This window comes from Amaranthus tricolor, chromosome 13 (genome assembly GCF_026212465.1).
Source record: "Amaranthus tricolor cultivar Red isolate AtriRed21 chromosome 13, ASM2621246v1, whole genome shotgun sequence".
In the NCBI taxonomy this organism is placed as follows: Eukaryota; Viridiplantae; Streptophyta; class Magnoliopsida; order Caryophyllales; family Amaranthaceae; genus Amaranthus; species Amaranthus tricolor.
In genome coordinates this window covers 9,826,696-9,853,297 of record NC_080059.1, presented here as the reverse complement: position 1 = coordinate 9,853,297, position 26,602 = coordinate 9,826,696, and the positions used below count along the sequence as shown (strand labels likewise).

The window sequence follows — 26,602 nt, the reverse complement described above, 5'->3', positions numbered from 1 at the left end:
ATATAAATAAATAAAAATAATTAGTAAAAACGAAAAAAAGAATGCTATGCAAAAAGTCATTGGCAAAAACAAGAATAGCAACTGGTAAGCGAAAGAGTATCAGTAGTCTAAGACATGAATAAGGCGCCTCCAAATATCTCTAGCCCTGATCAGGTCTTCAGAGAGGTGTATGTCATGCAAGTCATTCTTTATTTGTTCCTTCCAAATTCACCTAGGTCTTTCTCGACTTCTCTTACCCTCCACTATGATGCTTTAGATCCTCCTCACTGAGGCATTAAAAGTATTTTTCTACACATGCCCAAATCATCTCAATCTATATTCACGCATCTTTGCAGAGATAGGGGTAGCCCCTAATTTCTTTCTAAACACCCGGTTTCATGATCCTATCCATCGTTGTGTTACGTACATCCACCTTAGTATACGCATTACTGTAATTTCCGTCTTATGTTCAAAAGTCTTCTTTACAGATAAACATTCGGTCCCATATAGAAAAACAAGTCTGCTTGTAGCTCAGTAAAGTTTACCTTTTAACCTAACTACTTGGAAACTTTCTATCACAAAGTAAACCGTTGGCTGCTCACCACTTGAGCCAACTTATCGATAAATAACATCTCCACCAAACTCCCCATTACTTTAAATAATCAATCTCGAATACTTAAAATCAAAATTTTAAACTGCGCTAATCCACTATGAATCAAATTTTTTTATGTAATAGCTAACTTAAGAATCAATTAAAATATTTGATTGAGTTGAATTATCAATTAAAATATAAATTTAGTGAAACTGTTTCATTTATACTTATAATATATAAATAAAGCTGATCAAGAAACTGGATGAGATCTTACTTCGTGTAGTGTTTGGAAATAAGTATTTCATTTTAAATTATGAATTTCAATTATAAAATCATAAATGAAGAATTTGAGAATGACAAGGTTTGGATAGTCATTCTCAAATTCTTAACTGAAACTATTTTAAAAACAATGATGGAATTGGATTCAAATCCAAAATTGAAAATTATTGATTTGTCAAATTATAAATTTGAGCCAATTCTAAATTTCCAAATGAAATCATTATTTCCAAACATGACATTAAGGAATTTCGATGAATAAAAGAAATAATTGGGAGAAAACGACCTTAGTATAAAACCTTATCTTTATCTGTTTATCATGATAGAAAATAATATTTGGTGATGAAAATTGAATTTATGTATAATTCAATTACTTCATCTTAATTCCTAAAATAAACTACTATTTACTTGATGGAAATTGTCATCAATTTTCTTTATTGATGACTTTATTTTTCATTTACTAAATCAAAGTTATTATTTTAAATAATTAAGTGCTTGTGGTTCAATGGATAGAGCATTTACATGTGGAGCAAAAAGTTTAGGGTTCAATTCCTACTGGACGTAGGTATCAATTAGAGATTTCTTGACTGCACGCATATTTTTTTACTCCCTTCTTGAGGGAACGCCCGAACGGATATGATTTGTCCACATCATTCAGGAAAAATAAAACTCTACTGAGAGTGTCCTTTACTTTTAAAGTTATTATTTTAAACCAATTTACGTTTATTTTTCTTATCTGGACTATTTCTTTATTTTTTTGTTTATAGTAAAGTCATTGGAACTTGTTCTGCTTGACTTATTTTAATTTTAGTGAATTAATGTAATTGTTTCTCCTGCTAGTTCTACTCTATCTGTTGCATTGCATCTATTTAAATGAGAATTTGTCGGAAATGCGGATTATAAAATTTGGTCTTTGTCTTTCAATCTTTGACAAAAAATGAAAACTCTAACGACTAAAAAATAGAAACTTTTGACTTTTTGTCAAAATTTTTCGAGTGAATTGCCGACTAACGCTAGTTTATCAGAATTCCCGACTAATATCCACTTAAATGAGATTTTGTTGGAAATTCCGATTATTATTCGACTAAATCAAAAGGGTGGTCCAAAATTTTATGACTAATTAGAAGGCTGTTTTACAGTTCGTCAGAATTAAAATTAGTAGAATTATATCAATATTTTAAGGTGGGCTGAATCTGGTTTGATATTAATTTGAATTTTATTTATTTATTTTGGAGGGATTCTCCAATGCTCAATCGTTTTCGTATTTTCAAATTTTAAATTTTTTTCTCTCTTTCAACATAGAAATTACATCCTTAAAAAATATATATAATTGAGATATGTTATTATATTTGAATTTTAATTTATTTGCTATTTTAAATCATTAATACATTGCATTTTTATTTTTTTCGTTTAATAGTTTTATAATATATATATATATATATATATATATATATATATATATATATATATATATATATATATATATATATATATATATATATAGTAATTAAAGTACTTATGTATTATATTGTTATTGCTTTTACTATGAGAAAAATTAAAATTTAAAAATCCCACATTTATCCTATTGTGTAAAGTTACAACCATCAAACTGGTGGCTTTGATAAAATTATTGTTATGTTAGGCATATGAAGATTATTATTTTATACAACAATAATTATTATTTTAGTAATAACTTGTGAGATTGAGTGGTTGACAACTACTCTAGGCTTCTAAAAAAAATTTTGTTCATTTACATATTCTGATTTAAAGAATTCGTTGTACTCCGACTTAATTAAAATTAACCCACATAACTCCAACTCATTTCTAGATCGTTGGTTCAAAGCCAATATTTGTGATGGCCTTGAAAACATTGCCTATTATTATGTTCACGCTTCTTTGTTTGATATGTAATTGGAAAAGTAGTGATGGGAATGATGATTCAGTGTTTTTGGCATGGAAATGTAATGATTCAAAGGGAAACTACACTGAAAATAGTCCCTACCACATAAATCTGTTAAATGCATTCTCTAATCTTACCTCCTTATCCATTTCCCAAACCTTCGCCAACTTAAGTACAAGCACAGATGAGAATGATAACACCAACAAAGTGTACGCCTTATATGACTGTCGGAAAGACCTCACACTTACAACATGCCATCATTGCGTTGTGGATGCTACCGATAATATCCTGCACCGTTGCCCCTCGCTAGAGGCCATTGTCATGTATGAGGTATTTTTTCGAGTTTTTCAAAGTGTTTTTTTCATTGACTTTTTTGTGTGCTTTCGACCAGCAAAAGTGTTTTGTAGTATAACTTTTAAACCAAAAATCTAAAAACTACTTTGAATAATTTCTTTCTGTCCTATTTTTTCAAGCAAACTAATAATATTCAACAACCAACGATAAATTTTAGAAAAAATTGTCCAGAATAATTCAACTTTTGTCTAATTTCTCTACAATAATCTCAAGTATTAATTAATTATAAATAATCCCATATATTTAGTATTTGTTTCCATTGCCATACCTAGATTACCTCTTACCGGGTATGTTATAATCCATGTTTTATTTTTAAAATTTTTTTTACTTTATAAAATCCCACCCTCCTCTCACCTAACTTTTTTTCTCCCTCCCACTTTCTTACCTTGCTCCCATTTCTTCTTACTCACGGGAACCAGTCTAAGTTGGCTAAGATTCTTGATATTTATGAAGCTTGATTGTCAAAATCTAAGTACTTCGTTGCTGATTAATTCACCTTAGCTGATCATCATCACTTGCCTGGTTTATAGACCTTGACGGGTACTCAAATTAGCAAGTTTTTGATGAAAGGCCTTATGTGTTTCAATGGTAGATTGATGTTCTTGTATTTGATCTTCAGACATGAATTGATTATAATGATCATATGGACTGCACTCCTTATCATCGTCATCAATCATCATCTTAATATTATAAAAAATCATCATTTGCTTTTCTTCCCCTTCTTCCCCCCCCTCTTCTCTCTTTCTCTATTCTCAACGTGTGTTTTTGTTTTTAACTAATATTTCTGAATTCTTCAATTTGTTTTTATTTTTATTTTAAATTCTTAGTTTTTAAATTTAACTTACTTATTTTATATTGCCTTAATTTGTATTGGAATTGAGAATTTTGATGAATATGGGTAATAGGTGAATATGGGCATGACAAGTCCTATCTGACATGAGTAGTGGGTAGGGATGGACATGAGGTCTTACCCCTTCCATACCCACCCGCCCCACCTATAGCAGCGTACTCTATATCTCAATATAATGTACTAATTTTATAAAAATTTTGTCTATTAACATTCAGAACTATTGACAAAAATTTAAGGATATTCACTTTATTTTATTACATTGTATTATTTAAACAAAATGAAATGTAGAAATAACTTTGTAAAGATTTATAAAATATATAACGCGTACTTGGAGTATGAGACATGTAAAGGGTGCGTATACCCATGATGGGTATATCTAATTAACCATAATAGGCGAGAATGAGTTTGAATACATACCCATGTAGACAGGGGTGAAAATGAAAATTTTACCTGTTATGGTGGTGGGCAGGTGATGACCAACGAGTATAAAAATTTTAGGTGGATATGAATTTGAGGAGGTCATACATATGGTATCGCATCTACCCAACATTTTAACATCCCTATAGCTAACACCTTTAACTTATAATAGTACTCATTTGTGAAATAGATTCAATATATTTAGTTTATCAATAAGTTAATTTAGCTTATAATACTACTAAGCTTGATGATAAGTATTAGTGTATGACAGGAATGCGTGGTAAGATATGCAAACCGTCCAATCGTGTCAATAATGGAGCAAATACCATATTTCTCCGATTGCAAGTTTAGCATTCCGGATGGAGGCGAATTAAGTCGGATAATAAAGCCAATATTCACAAACTTAATAGATGAAGCCATATCAAATAATTCAAGATTAAAGTATTCTGCAGCAAAAAATGAAGATTATTTTGAGTATCAAAAAGTGTATTGTTTGTTGCAATGTACGCCTGATATTACACAACAAGAATGCAAGGATTGTTTGACGGAAGCAATGAATAAAACGATTGACTGCGCAAATAGTAGCGGTATGATAAGTTATTACATTGTGCCCAGCTGCCGGATGAGATATGATGTTATACGACATTTTTTTAATGTCTCTTCTAGCCTTCCACCTATGGCTATGTCTTCTCCGCCTCCTTTTTCTCCTATTAGTAATGCTGCCGTTCAGCTTCGTCTTTTCTTTTCATTTAAATTAATTAAAACTTTTCCTTTTCTTTTATTATTTCTTTTTTAATGTCATTTTATGCTACTTAGAATAATTCAACCTACTTATAATTTTTCTATAATAATCCTACCTATTGATTAACCATGAATAATCCTAACTTTAAGGGGTATGTTTCTAAAGTATATTCGGTAACTGGATGACTTGTTATAGCAAGTTTTATTTTAAAAAAAAACAAATTAAAATAAAATGTAAAAAAAATGTTTAAAATGTCCAAAAATAATTTATGATTTTTTTATTATTTAGAATTTTTTTATGGAAATTTTCAAAATTAAAGTTTACTCAAGACAAATACTCCCTAAAGTTGGAATTATTCATGGTTAATCAATAGATGAGATTATTATAGAAAAATCATGAAAATGTTTGATTATTCTAAGTAATTTTTCCAAAAATATATATAGCAGCTAATGTATAAGAAAAATATAGTCCTGTGAGATTTTATTTGGATTGTTTAATTGCATGTGTATTTTCCGTATAATATTAAATTTTAATAATTTTTTATTATGCGTATCACAACACATAAGATATTAGTTATCAAACTAACACATTGAATTGCGTAATAGATTGAAATGTAGCAAGTATAATGAAACGAATGTAGTATAATGGAGTAATATATAAATAACATTATTTGTACAATGATATATGTATTTCTATAATGTCATCGACTTAATTATCCTAACATATTCAACATTCGAGTATACTTGGTTGTTTGAACTCTTCTTTGTTGACGATTTCATGAAGCCCTTCTAGCTCTCATGTTCTGTAACATTTCAATTATTATTTTATCATGACTTATGACTTATCAGTTAACTTTGAGGATTTATCTAATATTTGTTTTAAGTTGAATAGATTAGTATAATACTCCAAAGTAATTTTGATCTTTGACTTCGTCTTTTTTCTGATAATAGAAGGAATTATTAAATTACATTTGAGTCATGATAGTATTTATAATTTTGAGAAAAACATGTTTTTGTTGGAGTATATAATACACAGTCCCCAGTTTAATGTTATATATTCTAATGGGCTATTTGGTAGGTGGTAATAAATGATGTGAAAAACTAGTTTAATTTTGGTTGAAAAATCTCTTGGCTATTTTGATGGACATGCTTGTCCAACTTCAATCATCTTATTTTCTTCATAAAAATCATTCCAATGCATTACCTTTGGGAGAGATGATATTAGGTGGTAATGATAATTTATAAATAAAAAACTTTTTTGTGATCAAAAATTCATTACTATGGAAATAATATTGAACTTTTGATGAAATTTTATATTATAAATCATTCCCATTACCATCATTTAGTACACTAACCAAACGGGCCGTAACAGTTTTGGGTGGAATTTTGAGTGAATTATAATTATTGGGTTTGATTTGGGGTAAATTAGTAGCCTTATTATCTCAGAAGTATTTAGAGCTAATTATTTGACCTTTAACTCTAATATACTATATGTTATTTTCGAAGCTAGGAATATGTAATAATTCGTTTTAGTCATGTATTAATTAATTGCGCTGCAATAATGTCATTACTCAAAGCCAAACCCGGACCCATTGGAGTTGGAGCAACCTTCTTCGAAGGTCATGCATCGTCTTTGGGTAAATTCTATAATAATAATCTGGGAAATTTGCAAAGAAACATCTTTTAAAACCCCTTTTTTGTAAAGAAACACCTTTTATAATTTTTTTTGTAAAAAAACACCTTTTAAGAGACTTTTTTAAAAAAAAAACACCTTAAATCAGTTTCCGGTGACTTTTGTCAACTTTCCGGCGTTGACTATGCCAGTCAACGCCGGAAAGTTGACAAAAGTCACCGGCATCTGATTTAAGGTGTTTTTTTTTAAAAAAGTCTCTTAAAAGGTGTTTTTTTACAAAAAAAAATTATAAAAGGTGTTTCTTTACAAAAAAATAATTAAAAAAAATTATTATTTTTTTTATTTTGTTTTTATTATTATTATTATTATTATTATTATTATTATTATTATTATTATTATTATTGTTAATTTTTTAAAAAATTTTTAAAAATTTTTTTTTTATATAATAATAAAAATAAAAATTTTTTTAAAAAATAATATTAATAATAAAAATAAAAATAAAAATAAAAATAAAAACAAAAATTTTAAAAATAGTTAAAAAAAATTAATAATAATAAAAAAAATAAAAAGTATAAAAAATATAAAATAACAATAATAATAATTAAAAAAAAAAATAATAATAATAAAATTAAAAATAAATATAAAATTTAAAAAATATTTTTTTTTAAAAAAAAAAGAATAATAATATTTATTATTATTATTATTATTATTATTATTATTATTATTATTATTATTATTATTATTATTGTTATTATTCTTTTTTTAAAAAAAAAAAATTTTAATTTTAATTTTATTTTTAATTTTATTATTATTATTATTTTTTTTAATTATTATTATTGTTATTTTATATTTTTTATACTTTTTATTTTTTTTATTATTATTAATTTTTTTTAAAATTTTTTTAACTTTTTTTAAAATTTTTGTTTTTATTTTTATTATTAATATTATTTTTTGAAAATTTTTTTTTTTATTATTATATTAAAATAATTTTTTTTTAAAAAGATTAATAATAATAATAATAATAATAATAATAATAATAATAATAATAATAACAAAAAAAAATAATAATTTTTTTTTAATTTTTTTTTATTATTTAAAAGAAACATCTTTTAAAACCCCTTTTTTGTAAAGAAACACCTTTTATAATTTTTTTTGTAAAAAAACACTTTTTAATAGACTTTTTTAAAAAAAAAACACCTTAAATCAGTTTCCGGTGACTTTTGTCACCTTTCCGGCGTTGACTGGAGTCAACGCCGGAAAGTTGACAAAAGTCACCGGAAACTGATTTAAGGTGTTTTTTTTTAAAAAAGTCTCTTAAAAAGTGTTTTTTTACAAAAAAAATTATAAAAGGTGTTTCTTTACAAAAAAAGGTTTTTAAAAGGTGTTTCTTTGCAAATTTCCCTAATAATCTTGCCACAAAATTAAGGTTGTTATAAGTTGTTATTTTAGGAAGTTAGTTACAATTAGGTTCATGCATATATCTAAAAAACTTACTTAAAATAATTTAATTTTTTTATTGATTTCCCTACAATAATTCCAACTTTTGATTAAACATGAATAATTCCAATTATTAGGGATGTTTGCAAAGAATACAGCAAGGTAACCTCTTACCTATACAACAAGTCACTTTACATAAAAATAATAAAAAAGTAAATACAAAATTAGATTAATAAAATTGAAAAATAAATAAAATTTATATGAAAAATCAAGTAAGTTTATTTTTTTAACTTTTAATTTTTAATAATTTTGATTTTTTTATTTTATTTTTCCTTTTTTTTATAGCAATTAACTTACAAACCCGGTCACCATTTGGGCAAGAATGTTCCGGTATAAGTGATTATAAAATTGGGATTATTCATGGTTAATTAAAAATTTAGATTATTGTAGGAAAATCAATAAAAGATTGGATTATTCATATATAATAAGGAAAGTTGTGTTAGTTTAACAATCTTATCAATAGTAAGAACCATCTTGATTAATTAGTTTTCCTTCCATTTTCCTTGTTACCTTCTATAGTCTTCTAATGTCCTAAATACTAACATGGTATCAGAGCACAGAATTGAATACTTGTGATATGATGTTTCTTCCTTCGCGAAACATAATCTACAGCACTTTCTTTATCTGTTGCCTCTTTCTTTCAGTTCCTATTTGTTAACTTTTCTTTATCCAAGCGACACAATCAATCCTTGAAACGGGGAAACCTATGAAGATTTTACAAAAAATCCATGTAGTTTTTGTTATCTACATTCTACACCCCTTAGATTCAGCAAGCACAAGATTATTTTTCTATAGTTTTTTATGGAATCAGTTATTTTTTGCTATGAGCATTATGTATTTCAAAAAAATGTTCCTGAGATATGGAATGATCTTGAAGGAAGATATTCAACACCTTGAACCTTCCAAGTTTATGGATTTCAAGAAATTTCTGTTGCACACTACTTTACAAGTGTTATGCTTCTGCAGACTGCAGTCTAGAATGGATATAATTTAGAAGAAACGTTGAAGGTAACCAATTTGGTTTGTCTAATAAGATTGAGGTGATAGTGAAGGAAATAAGATTGAGGTAGGAAGCACAACTAATCTTGCATGTCGAGGGTGTTCAAAACCGGATATCGGATCCATCCGCATTCGAAAAGTCATATATTTGATTTTTTTCGGATCCCGTTCCGATTTGGATTAAACCGGATATTTGAATTTCACATATCTAATTTTCCGGATCGGATACCGAATATACAGTATGCAACTAAGTTGTAATTTGAGAATTGCAAATATTAGTATATTCAACCATACAAGCAAAGTTTTTATAAAAATTTATATATATGGTTATAAACAAGAATTTTGGATATCCGGTTTTATAAAACCCTGATCTGGATCTGGTTTATAAACCGAATATTCGTATAGAATTATCCGAATTAAAAGTAGAATATCCGATCCAAATTATCCGGTTCTAAAAAATCGGATAAATTATTATCCAGTTTTTGAAATCGGATACCATAACCAATCAATATTTAAGTGGTACTCATGTGTGTGTATATATATATATATATATATATATATATATATATATATATATATATATATATATATATATATATATATATATATATATATATATATATTTCAATCCAATAATTGTGTGGGTGACTGATGCCTTGTTTAATTCAAGTGGTTATTTAACAGATGAGTCTTATTAGTTAATTGGTTAGATATTGGTGATCGATACTCGATAGCAAATATACTTCAATAAACTATAGAAAATATTATTAAAAATAATGCTATTACATGAAAAAAAAGGTATAAGTAATAATACAAGTTTATAAAATCAATATGCAATATATATCACAATCTGTTACAAATAAGATATTACATTTATAGGCTAATGTGGTTGTCAAATATTTGAATCTTTTATAATATTATGTGGTCTTTGTTGTCTTGTACTCTAACAATAATCAAGATACATACATAATTGTCGTTACTGCCGAAAAATCTTGTGTTTTCATCCATAACTCTCCAAGATTCCTTGCTACTTCCTTCATTCTTGGTCTGTCCTCACCTTTTGTACTTAAACATCGTTCAACAAGCTTTGCAAACGCCATAAGTTGTTCTTGACTTGCTTCTAAGATCAATTGAGAGTCCAAAATTTGGAACAAATTGTCATGTTGCATAGACTTAACAAATAATGAAGCCAAATTTTGATTATTTTCTTCGGTTTGCCTCTCCGGTAATAAAGGCTTTGATCTGGTTACGAGCTCAGCAAGAACAACACCAAAACTATAAACATCACTTTTCTCAGTCAATTGACTAGAGAAAAAGTATTCAGGATCAAGATATCCTAAAGTACCTTGAACCACAGTCGATAAATGAGTATCATTAATTGGAATCAAACGTGAAGCTCCAAAATCAGACACTTTTGCCATGTAACAATCATCTAACAATATATTAGAAGATTTAATATCACGATGAATTATAGGTATCGAATGTATATATGCTAACGCATTAGCGGAATCCATAGCAATCCGCAAACAATTGTTCCAAGAATACCAAGACCCTCTATTTTTATCATGAATATGATCATATAATGTACCATTAGAGATAAATTCATAAACCAATAAAGGAACTTCAACCTCAAGACAACACCCAACAAGTCGTACAACATTAGGATGTCTTACTCGTGCAAGAAGTATTAATTCATTAATAAATTGTTCAATTTGAGTTTCATCAACAAATTTTGATCTTTTAACAGCAACAATTTGATTATTAGTAAGGACACCCTTATAAACTGTACCATAACCACCTTTACCAACTATTCTTTCATCCTTAAAATTCTTGGTTGCTACCTTTAATTCTTGTATTGTAAATACCTTAATTTGGTCCATGTTATCTTCTTTATTGTGGGATATTATTTGCTTTAATAGTAAACCTCCGTTTTGCTGAAAAAACCTTTCTTTTATTTTGGTATTTCTTCTTTTTCTGCTTGTTAAAAATATCCAACTTACCATTATGAGTAGAGATATGGATCCCAAGCTAACCCCTGTATCATATAAAATTATTTCACTAATTAGGGAACTTCAATTATATATTAATTTTTATTTTAAATAAATACTGAAATCTTTTGTACAAAGTATACCAAAATTGTACCTCCTTTGTGACTAATTTTTTGTCCGTATTACTATTGCAAGCAACCAAGCAATTTATATTTATTTGTCCATATTAAAATATATGTCATTTTAAGCAAATATATCTTATATAAATGTCACTAATTTTTTGTCCACATTACTATTGATTGATTGATTTACAAACCACGAATTTAATTTTATAAAAGGTATGAATTTTAATTGGTTTTGAGTTCGTTTTTAAAATACTCTCAAGAATTAATCAACTTTTGTTAGGTTGTTGTCACTAAATTTAATCTAACAATTATTATTTAGTAAATTTTGAAATATAAAATTCTTTAGTATTAATTTTTTTTTATTTAGTGGAACACAAAAACAAAAACTTATATGTGGCCGCCTCACGTGTGTGATCAAAAAAATTTTATACTTGTCGAATTGAAGCCTTAAATCACTCGTTTCAAGACTTAAAAGGTCAAATCTAACACTTAAAACCCCTACTCCATGCCTCAATCTTCCTTTTCAAAGGTTTAATTTAATTTTTTAGTTATCGACTTCAACCCTTAAAATACCCATTTCACCACTTAAAATGCCAATTCTAAGTCTTAAACTCTTACTCCAACTGTAAGATATCCATTTTAAGACTTAGAATGTCAATTCCAATTGTTTAAAGTTTGTTAAATTCAAGACTTAATATGCCTATTTCAAAGTTCAAAATATCCAATTCAAACATTAAAATGATAACTTCAAAATTATAGGTTATAACTATGAGTCGTCGCAAGTATGCGGCCGTCTTACCGGAGGTTTGCTGTATATACAATATCCACTTTATATATATAAATTAAAACTTACCTATGGCGACCTTCAAAGCTGGAAATTGTCGGATGCAACCCGTTCCATTTTTCTTACCATCACCAGTATATCCAGATGGGCAAGAACAAGTGTAGTTTCCAGGCGTATTAGTGCATATCATGGAACATGGACTACTATCTTTATCAGCACATTCATTTATATCTGTCAAAAGTGGTAGCAATAACTTCTTTAAATCATAAATTTTTCTAGAACAATTAACACAATAATTTTATTTTTCTTTGTGACATGCATGAGTTCAACATTTGAAATTTAATTTCTAAATGCAAACTATACTGATTAAAAATAATAATTTTTTTTGGAAATATGTTGATGTTATATAAACGATCACAATTTTATTAGTAGTTTATTTTCCACAATAATGATTTTTACGCGAACGTTTGACAAATCACTTATTGCTGATAATTGGTAATTGATTGGAGTGATTTAATTGATTTTTGATTTTGACTATCTAATTACGAACATGCTGCGAGAAGCAACTTGTTCAAAAAAACTTAATTCATATCAACAAGCTTTTTGAAGAAATTAATTTACTTTGAATAAAACAAAGTTTGATAACTAACTGTAAAATTAGGAATGGGGAGTAGAAAATATTATACCCGAACAACCAGGAGAAAGATAAGGATGACCCTCGTAACCAGGAAGACAACGACAATGATAACCTCCAATGCCACTATTAGCAGCATCAACACATGTTGTATTTTCTTTACATGCATAATTATCACGATCAAGTTCTGATATAGCACACGTATTATTAGGTATCACCCAATCCAACACCAAAGGAGCTTCATATATTGTTTTATTAATAAAGTTTGGGTCCTTCAGATCTGCAACTCCTCGAAATTTGAATCTTTTTTCATCTGCCACTAATGAATATCCACAAGGGTTATACGTTACTGTTGTCGTATGGTTACTATCGAAATGGTCGACGGAAAAAGACCTCAATCCCTTAGGAAATGTGGCTTGACAACATCCTTTGCCATTGCATTGGTCGGGAACAACATTTGTGGCGCCGGAGCTGCAATTAGTTCTGCATGAAGCAACTCCGTCATCATCTAGAGTAAAGGTGTCGGCCTCAAAGCTTCCGGTGAACCTTGGCTTGTCATGGCACCCTACAACAAATAACTTGTTTGCCATTCCTGCATTATTAAAATCATTTTAGTTATCTTTTCCGTACAAGTATCACGTAACGTGATTAGTGGTATATTGAGTGTATAAATTATTTTGGAGTTTTGAATAGTTTGTTTAATTTTTAGTGGATTTAATTTCTTTACCTGAAACATATACTCTAGTCGTAAAATCAAAACACTAAACATTTATTGAGCATTATGTCAACAAATTACCAAGTCAACTAGGCATTTTAGCTTAGTATGTTCAAGTTGTGGGTATAACCAATTGGCCATTGTAGGTGAGAATGAATTTGAATGCATACCTAGGTAGAAAGATTCGGGTATGAAAATTTACTTGTCATATGTGTACGTATGTGTCTGGTATGAAAATTTTAGGTAGATATGGGTTTGGGGTAGAAGATATCGCAAGTGTCTACCTATTTTGCCATCTCTGTAGCCAAAATAACGTTCAGTAAAAATTAATTATTGGCTATTAAACAAAAATTATATTAAAAAAATAAAAGAAAATAATTTGGCACGTGGAAATGAAAATTAAGAGACTATAGTTGAAACTTAAAATGAGACTTGAATAGAGACTTTGAAAATAAATGTTTCATGTCCTTGTTTGGCAAATGGTAAATATCGATAAAGAATTAGATAAGAAGTAATCATATTTACAAAATTGTCCTTTTAACTCTTTACTTTTCTTTACTTTTATTATTGACAAAAATGTTTTTTTATAAATTACTCAAGTCTCAATTCAAATTACCACCATAACCCCAAGACTTTTTTTATGGGACTTTCTCCTTTTCAAGTCTCAACCCATGTCCATGTCCCAATATTTATCAATTCTCATTTTTCCCTCAAATAAACAAGGAACTTTTTATATTCCTACCCCAAAATCCCAATTCTCGATCTCTATTCCCTCTTGTCAAACACACAATAAAAACTATACATACTAGCTTTATTGTATCGACTGAAACCCAACTTTTCAAATACCTTAAGGTAGTGTTTAGGAACAATCATTTTATTTCAAATCCTTTTGACTCAAATCCAAATTTGAATTTTTGCTATTTGCCAGTACTAAATTTGAGTCAAATTCATATTTTCAAATGAAATCACCATTTCCAAATATAGTATAAAATCATTTACAAAACAATTCCAAGTGTTTAATTAACCAATCAAAAAGCCAAAAAATCAAATAAAAATTAGTCAAATAGTCTTTGATTAATTACCTGATACACTGTAGGGAGCTCGTGGTGTAATGAGATTGAAGGTAATGAAGTCGGACATACGAGGGGAAATTACATCCGTCGAGTTGAAACACGAATAACTAATTTGATTCCTAAGACGTAGTTGTGTTTCAGATATGTCGAGTATTTCCATAGCATTTTTCTGATCATCCATTGCTGCTACTAAAAAAGCTTTCGGAGGGTCATAAGAAGTCATACAAAACACATCGAATAAAACACTTTTAGAACACCCAGCGCCCAACCCAACGCCAAAAGGGTATGGCACTATTAGATTCCCGCATTTACGTGGGCAGCCGGGCTTGGTTATGTTCGGGGCGTTGAACATGGTTATTGGAGGACTTATACACCATGTTGGATTGGTAAAGATTATGTGTAGTAAGACTAGGAATGACAAAATTATTGATGTTTTATGCATTTTTTCTAATTAATTTTATTGGGTTGTGAATTTATGGGCTATTATTTGTTTCTTGATGTTTGTGATTATGGAATTAATGTCATTAAGGAATGTCGTCTCAAGAGCTAAGACAGTGATTTTTGTGTTGTTGGAGACTCCGTGAGACCTAATCAAGATGTGCATTAGCAATATAAAAAGTTATGTATTCTTACGTTTGCCTATTTCTAATTATTATTACTCGCTCATTAATTTATTTATTTTTTAATTATAGTCTGTTACAATGAATTTAATATATTTTTGTAAGTTGAAATGTAATAGGAGAATCATTAATGAAAACCTTTTCTTTTACTATTATAATAAGAATTCGATTTTCATAAATAATTTTCTTTTATTTAAAAAGAACTATCTAGCTTACCTCGAAACCATTAAAAAAAGATGAAATATGTTAGTTGTATGAATAATGATATTAACACGTTAGTATAATAGATGAAGGTGATAAAACAAACACACTAGTTACTAAAGTTTCAATCTTTATCCCTAGAATACACCCAAAACCAATGGCAAGGGTGTTCAATGCAAGTAAACAACACTTCAATAATAAGCAATGAGAAACAATAAGAAAGAAAGCAAAATCAAAGACACAAGATTTACGAGGTTCACCCCAATGTGGGCTACGTCCTCAGTGGTGGTTAGCTTGCTTGATTATGTGAAGAAACAATGGAGTTCTCAAAAACTCTTACAATGAAGTATTACACTTGGAGAAGATAAAGAAGATGGGTTTGTGTTTAGCTAGGGTTTTAATCAACATTGGAGTGAGTATATGAGACTTCTATTTATAGTAGTAGCCGTATACCAATGATTGGGCAAAGGCCCACAATAAAACATTCCCGTAAAACTTATCGCGCAAGAAAACAGAGTGCATTCTGGACCCTCACTCGACCGGTCGAGCGAAATGGCCTTGGTCAAGCGGTTTGTATTCCAGTCGAGCAGCAGATCAGAATGCTCACTGATCTGGTCGAGCCAACTGGCTCGGTCGAGCATGCCACAGTGTGGGTCGAGCGGCTCATCAGAAAGTCTATAATGACTCCCACATCATCATACACACATACACACATCCACACACCACCAAACTCATCATACACCGTTAGTGTACTAAAAGTCATGCCAAAACTCTAACAGAAGGCTTACCCTTTTATACTTATAATAGATGTTTGAGTCCAAGATCTTTAGAAATGATTAATTTTCGTGCCTCCGCGCCCTAGCAATTCTCCAATCCGTATAAAAAAAAGAAACAAAAAATTTTAATAAATCAAAAAAAATAACATAAATAAACAGAGTGAGTTTTCTCAAAACAACTTTTTAAGAAAAATTTCGGGTAAAATAAATCTCCTACATACAATAGGAAGAAGAATTGGTCTTCTCTAGATCTCAATTTTATTATATTATTCATGATTTTGATAATGACTTAAAATTTATTTCAAGTACATTTGGGTAGGGTGTGCAACCTAAGCTTCAACATAAAAAATTATGATACTTTTTTATATATAAAAAAAATTAGTTTTAGTAGATATATGTGTTTGCTCATCGTTTAAAAAAAATACTAATAAAGATTATTTCATATATATTTTAAGATATTTAATTAAATTTTTAACACAAATCAATGAAAGTTGATCCATTTATTAAAGTTAATCGTTAAACTTTTGTATAGTGTAGAGATTCTAATTATTCAATAAATTTTTATTTGTTATCAACCGGCTCTAGAAGTCGCTCATTTAGAACATCTCCTTATTTAGCTGTGACGAATGAGTTGGCGTATGATTGCATCACAATGCAATCATGATAATTGATAGGGGTAAGACAAAATAATGGTCAACTTGTTGGCTGCATGTCCACAATCATAATCGTTGTTCCCTTCGTGCCTTATAGTTTCTCTAAACTCATATCGAATATTCAAAAATTGCTAACTAATGACTGCAATTTGTAAATTGCTATCAGGATCGTTTCTGAAGATAATTTTTAGGTGTAATTATCTAGGGTTTAATTTATAAAGGGGCTCAAATTGAGTTAATCCTTATTATTAAAATTTAGTTTGTACTTAAGTACCTTATCATTATATGATCTTAAATTTGTATATTTGTTTGACATTTATGCGATGTAAAAAAAAAATTATATGATGCATAGTTGGAGAAAAAAAAAATCAAAACTTTACTTATTTAAGATCCCTTATTGTGTTTTGCCTAAGGGCAAAAAATAATTAGAAACGACACTAATTGCTACAAAAGACAATACAAACATTAATAAATAAAATAAAATAAAATAAAAGGATGAATTAAAATCTTAAAAACTCCACCCTAATAAATTCATCCATATAAAATCTAATTTACCAATATTACAAATCACTTTTATTCATTTAGACTACCTCTCATACCTCAATAGAAATATTGTGCAGATTTTACTGTATAAAATATGGACGGAGACAATAATTGGGCTTTCAACATCCAAAGAGACAAGTACTACTCATATTCATAGTATTACTTGCAGCAATAAATTAAGTTGGAAAATAATACTCTATTTGTCCTCTATCTTTTTTTATTGTGTCATCAAACTATATTTAAATAAAATAAGGCGTCTAAGAGACTCTTAATTAAAGCAAATTCAAGGCAAATAAACATTAGACTCGTTTTCAGAGTCGTCTTGAACATTTTGAGGACCCGAAGTGAAAGATTATATCTGAGGAACAATATAACAATACATATTAATATGTATAGGATTGATATGAAGATTTAAGTTGTACATTTAATATGCGTACGCTGCTTGCTAGAGAATAATGTATATTTTTGGACTAATGAGATTGGACCAATTATAGTTAAATGTATAATCCTAAGAAGTCACACAAAATAAATAAAAGATTAATTTTGAACATGTGAACAATATTAAGATGAAAGTACTTTATTACCCTTAATAGTCAAGTATTATGGTTATCTAAAAATGAGACTTCAAATTAGGGTTTTGACCTTTTATTATAAATAGGCTTGGTAGTCATATAGAAAAGACTGTTTGCAAGAGAAAATATAAAAAAAAAAAAGTTATTTCTTATTTTATTATTTTTCTCTGTACTAGCGCGCAATTGATTTACATTTAAGTGGCCTAATTAGAGATATGTAATTCGATATTGATCTCTGAGTTGATAGTATTACTTTGTAGTACTCAATCCCTACATTGGCATATAAGTTACGCATTAAAAGTTGTTAATTCTTAACTTCTTTTATTAATTCATATAATACAATATATATATTTTTTTGGGTGAGAGATGTTTAACAATTATTGATAATTTCCGCATTTTACATCAATAAGTTCCTACATGAAGCACAATTTCAAAATGTAGCCCCTAAATAATACCAATATTTTTGATGAATAATTTCCTCAAGATTGTTATCAAAATAAATCAACAAGACTTTTATAAACTAAACGCTCACCATAAATATTGTTTATGTGAAGAATTTTAAGAATAGGAAAAATTTAAAAATGATGCATTGTTGATAAGGTTGTTTGAATTCAAAATTTAAATAACCATTTTTTAATTCTATTGATACAATCCTTCACGGCAATTGGCAAATAATTTGTGGTTGTATTATAGATTTCATTATAAAATCATCAATGAGAGTTTTGATGGTGATGGCTTTTCAATAGTCATTCTCAAATTATTAGTTTTATCCACTTTTAAAATAATAATGTAATTAATTTAAATTTAAATTTTATTTTAATTTAATTTAAATTATCAATTCCTGGTACTTCCAATATTGTTGGTGTGGTCTGCCTGCATATTGTCTAAGTAAACACAAAACTTATCAAAAGATATGATTATCAGTCAATTATTACTTGTTCTACAAACTTTTTATTTTGCCTTTTATTTATTTATAAATAAATAATTAATGATGTCTTTATGTTATGTTATTGGTCCCTTAGTGGTATACATGTATATAAAGTGTATTTTCAATTTATTTTATGCTAGCTCTTGCAGGCCAATGGCTATAACAATAATTAATTCTGGAAAATAGATTGTTAAAATACTCCTAAATTATAACACTAATTCTTAAATGAGATGGTCTCACAGCGAGATCATCTCTATTAAGCTAGCCCAATATACATTTTTTATTTTTAAGTGATCACTTATAAAGTTAAAGTGATTACTTACAATTTTAAAATAACTACTTTTATAGTTTTATAATGATTACTTATAACCTTGAAACAATTACTTACGATCTTAAAATAATTAATTTAAGTAATGGGCTAATTATATGAGTCTGTCTCATGATGATACGATCTTATACAAGACGAACTGAAATTATAATATTACTCAAATATGATATTATTCTCTTGGCACGTTTGATGCTGGGCTGTCAAAAAAGTCCGGTTTGACAGGTTTCGAATCCTTTCGGTTGAGGTTGGATTATGATTGGTTTCGATTGACCTAATTAATCAATAATAAAAAAAAAACATTAAATTATTTATTTTTATGATAAAATTATTTACAATTTTAAAGAATAAAGACTATAACAAACAGATGTTCACTTAAAAAACAAAAAAGCAACTAGGTATATAGTGAGTTTCAATAAAAAAAAAAATAATTATGTAGAACTTAAATAGTTGACAAAGCAAAAAAAAATCGGAGCCAATAATTATATATTTAATTATTTGATAACATATTAATTGTTTATGTAAAAAAATTATTTTCACTAAAATAATTTTAAATTAAGAAAAGAAAAATATTTTGATAATCCTATATATTACTTACATGGCTATATTAAAAACCACAACACAAATAAAATAATTTACATATTAATTATTTAAGTAAATAATTAGGATAAGATATCAATGAAATAAATTTCAAATGATTATTGTTTAACCTATGTTTGAGAAGTTTATAATACATAAATAATAAATTACGTTATATGTTAATTATTATAGTAAAAAATATCTTTAAGCTTAAAACTTATTTTAAGGTTTTACAAAGACATTAAACATTACAAAGACATTGAATATTTTTTATGTCTTGAAATTTTCTATTATTTTTATGTAATTAATAATTTGTATTGTTTGGTGCATATTTTTATGATTATGTTTATATATATTTGTATATTATGCGTCTCCATCTAATGGTAATACCTTTACAATTTTTAAAACAAATTAATTTTTAGTTTCAATATGATTTAGAAGTCATATAATAACGTAATTACATATATAAGATTAACAATTTTAATTTGAATAATTCATAAAACTGTGGTTGAGACGAAAATCTATCTAGTTATTAATGATCCTTTAATTATCTTTTCATATTTAATTTGGTTCCCATAAGAATGACAAATCTCAATGATCCTACATAAATGTTTTCCAATTCATGAGTTCCTATTTTAACATTTAAATCTAAATTATTCATATAATTTTTAACTTTTGGTTTTCGCGTAATTTTTGATCTTTCTTGTCCTCTTTGAAAACAATAGGTTCCAACTTTCTAGCTTAATTATTGACATTTCAATACTTCATATATATATTTATATCGTTGCACATATATATTCTCTTTCATCCTATTAATTCTCAATATGTGCAACACAAAACCTTTATTATCTTGTTGTTTTGAATTATATCAAATTTTTGTACACTAATCTATCTAAGCATTATCATTTCCGCTTATTCCATCTTCCTAAAACGATTCTTTTTAAACACACAACATTTTAATTCATATAATAACTCTAATTTCATTGTTGTTCAATAAAACATTCATTTTACGTTCAACAACTTACATCAATTAAATAATATTCAATCACAATGTCCGCTTTTTATCTTTATCACTACACTTCATCATACGGTCACAGTGTTGTTGGACATATCCACTACTTTAAACTTTTGATCTATAAATATATATAAAGCATCCACATGAAACTATTTACTGCGTTGATGACTCTAACTTTAATAAACTATTTAATTCTTTTTAATTTTTATAGTCTCTCTACTAATCTCATTTGTGACAAAGTAACATTTCATATACTATGACGTACTCCAACTTATTCAGTTGACTTGATTTAAATGTTGGTGATTTCAGCTTAATTCTCCAACTCTAGATTTCTACTAAAACTAAAACAAGATGTGTTTGGCACTAACATATTAAGTTGACCATAGTTTGCACCTAACTAATTACTAATTAAAATTAATGATATTCCACTAATAAGCTAAAAACTATTGAATATAGTTGTAAAATTTGCTCAAATAGTCATCCAAAATAGTTCGAATAATATTTCTAATGGCCTTTCAAAAAATTATTACCCCTATGTTCATGACCTTCTTGACATTTCTTTGTTTCATTAAGTATACAAGAAGTGAAGGGAATAACGATCCAGTGTTTTTGGGATGGAAATGTGATTATTCCAAGGGTAACTATACAGAAAATAGTCCTTACCATATAAATCTGTTAAATGCATTCTCTAATCTTACCTACTATTCCTCTTCCAATACTTTCGCCGATTACATTGCAAGCACAGATGAAGATGATAATACCGACAAAGTGTACGCCTTATATGATTGTCGGAAAGACCTTACACTTAGGACATGCCATCATTGTGTTGCGGATGCCACCATTTACCTCTTGCAGCGTTGCCCCTCGCTAGAGGCCATTGCCACATATGAGGTGCATGTTGAGTAATTTAGAGTTTTTTTTTTATTATTTTTTTTAACATTAGTGACAGAGTATACACAAATTGTTATAAGAGACGCACCTTATAGATGGGTTAAAAGGTTAGATTATTAATACAATTTTTCCAATACATAATTAAGTCCATCAATTTATTTGATATGGCAGGAATGCATGTTACGATACGCGAACCGTCCGATTCTCTCGATGTTGGAGCAAACACCCCATTACACCGATTGCGAGATTAGCATTCCCGACGAAGGCGAGTTAACTCGAATAATAAACCCAATCTTCAAAAACTTAATAGGCGAAGCCATATCAAATAACTCAACATCATCAAAATATTTTGCAGCAAAAAAAGAAGATTATTTTGAGTATCAAAAAGTATATTGTTTGGTGCAATGTACACCTGATATTACACAACAAGAATGCGAGGATTGTTTGACTGAAGCCATGAATGCTACGCTTGAATGTGCGAGTGGTAGCCGAATGATAAGCTATTATAATGTGCCCAGCTGCCAAATTAGATATGATGTTGTTCGGCATTTCTTTAATGTGTCTTCTAATAATACCCTTTCACCTATGGCTTCTCCGCCTAATAATTTATCTACCATTACTGCTATTAATGATGCTTATCAACTTCTTTCTTTTAATTTTTTTGTTTCTTTGAAGATTTTATTTTGTGTATTAATACTGCTTATAGAATAATCAAATAAAATTCTTATGTCTTCATTCGATCAACTTATTATTATTATACTCCTTTCTTTCTCTAATGTTCAATTCTTATTTGTAATATTTCAATTTAAGGAGTTAATTAAGGTTTTTGAGAGATATATTGATAATAAAATATATCCATGTGAGATCTTATAAAATTTGTCTTAATAAATACTCTTATTATATATTTTTATAATTTTTATGATGCATATTTAGAGATATTGAAAATAAAAAATTACTTTAAAAACTGTGCAAAAAGTAAAATAAAAAGAATAAAAGAGAGTAATAATAGAAAGAAACTAATATAAATTCATTTTCGTTCTCAAATAGGGGTGGATCATGGATGTAGCCTTTTACCAATGCTCTCAACTCAAAACATTTAATAATTTATAACTCTAAATATATTAATAAGTATATTGATTAATTTGCTTAAAATATAAATACGTAACAGTATTGTTCTACGTCAAAGCCTTACTATCCACAATTTTGAAAACCAATAATCAATATTTTAACATTATTAGATTATAATTTAGATACGTGACTGTTCTCAAATGTCCCTTTTTTGGTTGCATGCTTCATAGACCACTACCTTCATGGCCGAGTATTAGACAATAAGTCCATAACTTTCTTAGAACACATAAATATTCTTTTTCGCTAGTGTTTCAACCATTAGTTTAATTTTTTAGTTGAGTTACATTGATTCTTTTACGTGATATAGAGCCGGCGTAACAAGTTCATTGTCAATATTAGAGTTATATGTAAATATACATTTGTCATTATGTTTTTAGAGATGTGTATACTAATGAAAGAATATATATATATATATATATATATATATATATATATATATATATATATATATATATATATATATATATATATATATATATATATATATATATATATATATATATATATGCGTGTGTGTGTATTTGGGTCTAGTTAGACTAAGCTAGAACCTCAATAAGCCTCATCAAACTAAACTTATTAAAACCTAGTCTTAGTTAAACTTAGAGATACTACAAAAGTTCTTGTCTTAATGGAAACATCAAATGTCCTGCAAGGTCCTTTTCATTCCTATGTTCCCAACTTGTAACCACTCTCCTAGTCGTCAATAAGACAATATCATCACAAACATAAACAATAAAGTAAACGTCAAAAACAAAAGTAAAAACAATTAAATGGTTAAATAGCATACACACTTCATCCTAGCATACCAAGACTCAAAAGTTTAATTCTTATTTACTCAATTCCCTCTTAACTCCAATATCCTTATGCTTATGATGTAGTCCAAATTGTCAGGTAGCCAAAGCATTAAATGTTGGAGGAATAAACATGGAATGACGAGTTAGGAGGCAACCTTCAACCTAAGACGTTGTTTAATTTGTGCGGGTCGTCACATGTAAAATATGCATACCCCATGGTAACTATAAGGTCTTTGTAGCCATGGGAAACAATACAAAGAACCTTTTTAGGTTATCTCAATAAAGCTAATTTTTGATAAAGAGGAAGTACTTATTTCAATCACAAGTCAAATTCTATACCATCTAGTTTATCGTGGAGGCCAACTTAGTATTTTTCATGTCTCCCAATACAAAAGCAATCACAAGTCAAATTGTATACACCATCTTTACTATTCCCTTTGTTAAGACTAAGGGCTCACAAGTACGAAGAACTCCAGCTTACAGAAGGGAAGCACGCAACGCAGAAGGTTCAGCTACAGCCAACAACTAGCAAGTCAAGTTCAAGCTCAAGACAAGTCTTATGTTAGTTTGTTATTAGCCTAGTTTGTTAGGTTGTTAGTTAGTTACTGGTTTATATTAACCTTAGTTAGGTAGTTATAGTTAACTCTTGTTAAGTTGTCTTAGCTTATGTATTATGTACAAGAACTATATATATATATTTCCCTTCTCTGTACATTATAATTTATTTTTTTGAATGAAATAGAAACAAGTTTTCCTGATCTTGGTTCATAGCTTCTGTATCTCTTTGAATTTAACACCTTTCGTTCCTTTTTGTTTCTCCACTTTACTTTTTCACGTATTCAAAGCAAATTTTAAGCATTGATATTTCATAGTACGTATAACAAAAATTATAAAAATTATATATATAATTCTTTGCATTAAGATGAATCTAACAAGATCTCACATGAATATATTTTGTCTTAAATATATACTTCAAAAATCAAATATAAATTTCTCTCTCATAAACTGAAAAAATTTAAAGTGGACAAACAAAAAAAAGAGTAACTAATTTTTCCTTTAAGGCCTTATAAATCCATTGTTAAAAGAACAAGTCCTTCGACTTAAGAATTTCCCTTAAGATAAATCAAGAATTATTTTGTCAAGAAACTCATATTTTTCAATTTTTCAAAAAAAATCAATATTTATGTACCTTAAATTTATCAGAGTTTCTTGCTTAGAGAGTCGATCACTATGATCTTTTCCCAAACATACCGGCCAACTAGTCTTATTTGACTTTATTACACTTGTCAAAATAATATTTTGATTCTTATTTTTCTAATTTACATAATTAAAAATTATGGAAATATGATATCGTATTCCCTGTATCGAAAACATTCAAACAAAATCTCACTTAATTATGTTTTAACATATAAAGTAAAAATAAAACACAAATTAAAAGTGATAAGTAAATAGTGACCAAAAAGTAAATTGGACTAGTAGACAAAATAGGAGGGAGTATTTTATATATTGAAAACCCCTAAAGTAAACGGTAAGACAGTCTCATACAAGATCTGCTGAATTTATTTTGTCTGGTATCCATGGGTATAAGCAAATCTACAAAAACAATCGGAAATGTGAATTTGTTTTTTAAAGAGTTTGGGCAAACTTAATTGAGGCCGCCTAAAGAGTTAGTGATTTTCAATTGAGTTCATATACAGGTTGGGTATTTTTTGAGTTTTTAGTTGGAGATGTTTTCTATTTCGGTCAGTTTGAATGGCCTGGCTCAACAGGTCATGGCTTTTGACAAAAACCGCTTAAAAAGACCTAGAAATGGTCGAATTGAATTAAAAACGCTTTTAAAGGTTTAACAAAGAAAACCAAATTCAGTATATATAAAGTACCTAGAAATGGTCGAATTGAATTAAAAACGCTTTTAATGGTTTAACAAAGAAAACCAAATTCAGTATATATAAAGTACCTAGAAATGGTCGACTTGAATTAATCTTACAATCGTCCGGTACCATCCAATTTTTTAATGTTTTCTTGAGTTTGTATCATTTTTGTGGTATGGGTTAAAATTTCTGACTTACAACCTACTAATTTCTTATAAGATTTCAGGGCACTTTTAGTTGAGATAAAAAATAACAATATGTTCACAAGTTCAAGTAAGACTTAATTAATTATTAAAATATATGTTAAATAGTACTCCCTTCAATTTAATACTAACGTTTTATTTGCTTTTTGGACACTATTTATCTCTTACTCTTAATTTGTATTTTATTATTAATCTATAAGTTAAAACATAGTCATGTGGGATCTTGTTTGATTCATCTCAATGCAATGATTAATCATATCAACTTTTCATAATTTTTAATTATGCATAATTAGAGATTTTAAGGATTGAATAAATGCATTGGATAAAGTACATAAAGTAAATAGGACATTAGTAGTGAATTGGATGAAGTATAATAATAATGATAATCTTCCTCAAAGAAACTATGTTCAACAAATTCCGCAATTAATCATAATGTAACAGCTATTATACTTCTATAAACACTAATCTTTTATCTATCAATTGATATAATCAAAGTCAACTATAATACAGCTATGTTTTGGTAAGCAATACAATACAAAAATAATAAATAACTTAATACGAGAAGATTATTAGAATATTGACCTACTTTTATCTCTTTGCAAATTTTTTATTTTTCATTTTTGCAGTTAAAAATTGATTCAACTTCGATCCAATAATGTAATTCTTGAATAGAAAACTACATAATCATCCTAACCACACATATAACTCACTAAGTCTGTAACAAAAATAAGATTGTATACATCCGACCCTCAAATTACACATTATCATTATCATAATCAGTGAATGACGTCCATAGAAAACTATGGTTAGGGTATGGGAAGAGAAGGACGGCGGCAACTCATACTCATAAAAGAAAGCGCGGCCAAAAAGTCCCTCAACACACAAATTAAACGCTACGTAGGAACCGAACCACTTAACAGCATTGGACAATCAAATCAAATTTCAA

At 28.1% G+C, this 26,602-nt stretch overlaps 3 protein-coding genes across 3 annotated transcripts; 2 read left to right on the top strand and 1 right to left on the bottom strand.

Annotated features, from left to right (window-relative positions):
* Nucleotides 1-2,702: 2,702 nt before the first annotated feature.
* On the top strand, nucleotides 2,703-8,345 carry LOC130798799 (cysteine-rich receptor-like protein kinase 25). The gene is made up of 3 exons (XM_057661894.1): nucleotides 2,703-3,077; nucleotides 4,640-5,102; nucleotides 8,317-8,345. Exons 1-3 carry the CDS (start codon nucleotides 2,703-2,705, stop codon nucleotides 8,343-8,345), a joined length of 867 nt encoding a protein of 288 aa, XP_057517877.1.
* A 1,775-nt stretch (nucleotides 8,346-10,120) lies between these two features.
* On the bottom strand, nucleotides 10,121-14,999 carry LOC130798797 (wall-associated receptor kinase 2-like). The gene is made up of 4 exons (XM_057661893.1): nucleotides 14,567-14,999; nucleotides 12,822-13,361; nucleotides 12,205-12,366; nucleotides 10,121-11,273 (listed from the first exon to the last, which is right to left on the bottom strand). Exons 1-4 carry the CDS (start codon nucleotides 14,997-14,999, stop codon nucleotides 10,192-10,194), a joined length of 2,217 nt encoding a protein of 738 aa, XP_057517876.1. The 3' UTR covers nucleotides 10,121-10,191.
* Nucleotides 15,000-15,833: 834 nt separating this feature from the next.
* LOC130798796 (cysteine-rich receptor-like protein kinase 25) lies at nucleotides 15,834-22,371 on the top strand. Its single transcript, XM_057661892.1, has 3 exons — nucleotides 15,834-16,025; nucleotides 21,343-21,660; nucleotides 21,832-22,371. Exons 1-3 carry the CDS (start codon nucleotides 15,834-15,836, stop codon nucleotides 22,369-22,371), a joined length of 1,050 nt encoding a protein of 349 aa, XP_057517875.1.
* The last annotated feature ends 4,231 nt before the right edge of the window (nucleotides 22,372-26,602 follow it).

Excerpts from the sequence above, each read along its gene's own strand:
- LOC130798799 (XM_057661894.1), top strand. The coding sequence starts at position 2,703 with ATGGCCTTGAAAACATTGCCTATTATTATGTTCACGCTTCTTTGTTTG. Across the intron at positions 3,078-4,639 it reads AGGCCATTGTCATGTATGAG|GAATGCGTGGTAAGATATGC; the intron begins GTATTTTTTCGA and ends AGTGTATGACAG. Across the intron at positions 5,103-8,316 it reads TAATGCTGCCGTTCAGCTTC|GGATGTTTGCAAAGAATACA; the intron begins GTCTTTTCTTTT and ends TCCAATTATTAG.
- LOC130798796 (XM_057661892.1), top strand. The coding sequence starts at position 15,834 with ATGATTGGGCAAAGGCCCACAATAAAACATTCCCGTAAAACTTATCGC. Across the intron at positions 16,026-21,342 it reads GCTCGGTCGAGCATGCCACA|TATACAAGAAGTGAAGGGAA; the intron begins GTGTGGGTCGAG and ends TGTTTCATTAAG. Across the intron at positions 21,661-21,831 it reads AGGCCATTGCCACATATGAG|GAATGCATGTTACGATACGC; the intron begins GTGCATGTTGAG and ends TTGATATGGCAG.
- LOC130798797 (XM_057661893.1), bottom strand. The coding sequence starts at position 14,999 with ATGCATAAAACATCAATAATTTTGTCATTCCTAGTCTTACTACACATA. Across the intron at positions 13,362-14,566 it reads AGCTCCCTACAGTGTATCAG|GAATGGCAAACAAGTTATTT; the intron begins GTAATTAATCAA and ends TTAATAATGCAG. Across the intron at positions 12,367-12,821 it reads TCTTTCTCCTGGTTGTTCGG|ATATAAATGAATGTGCTGAT; the intron begins GTATAATATTTT and ends CACTTTTGACAG.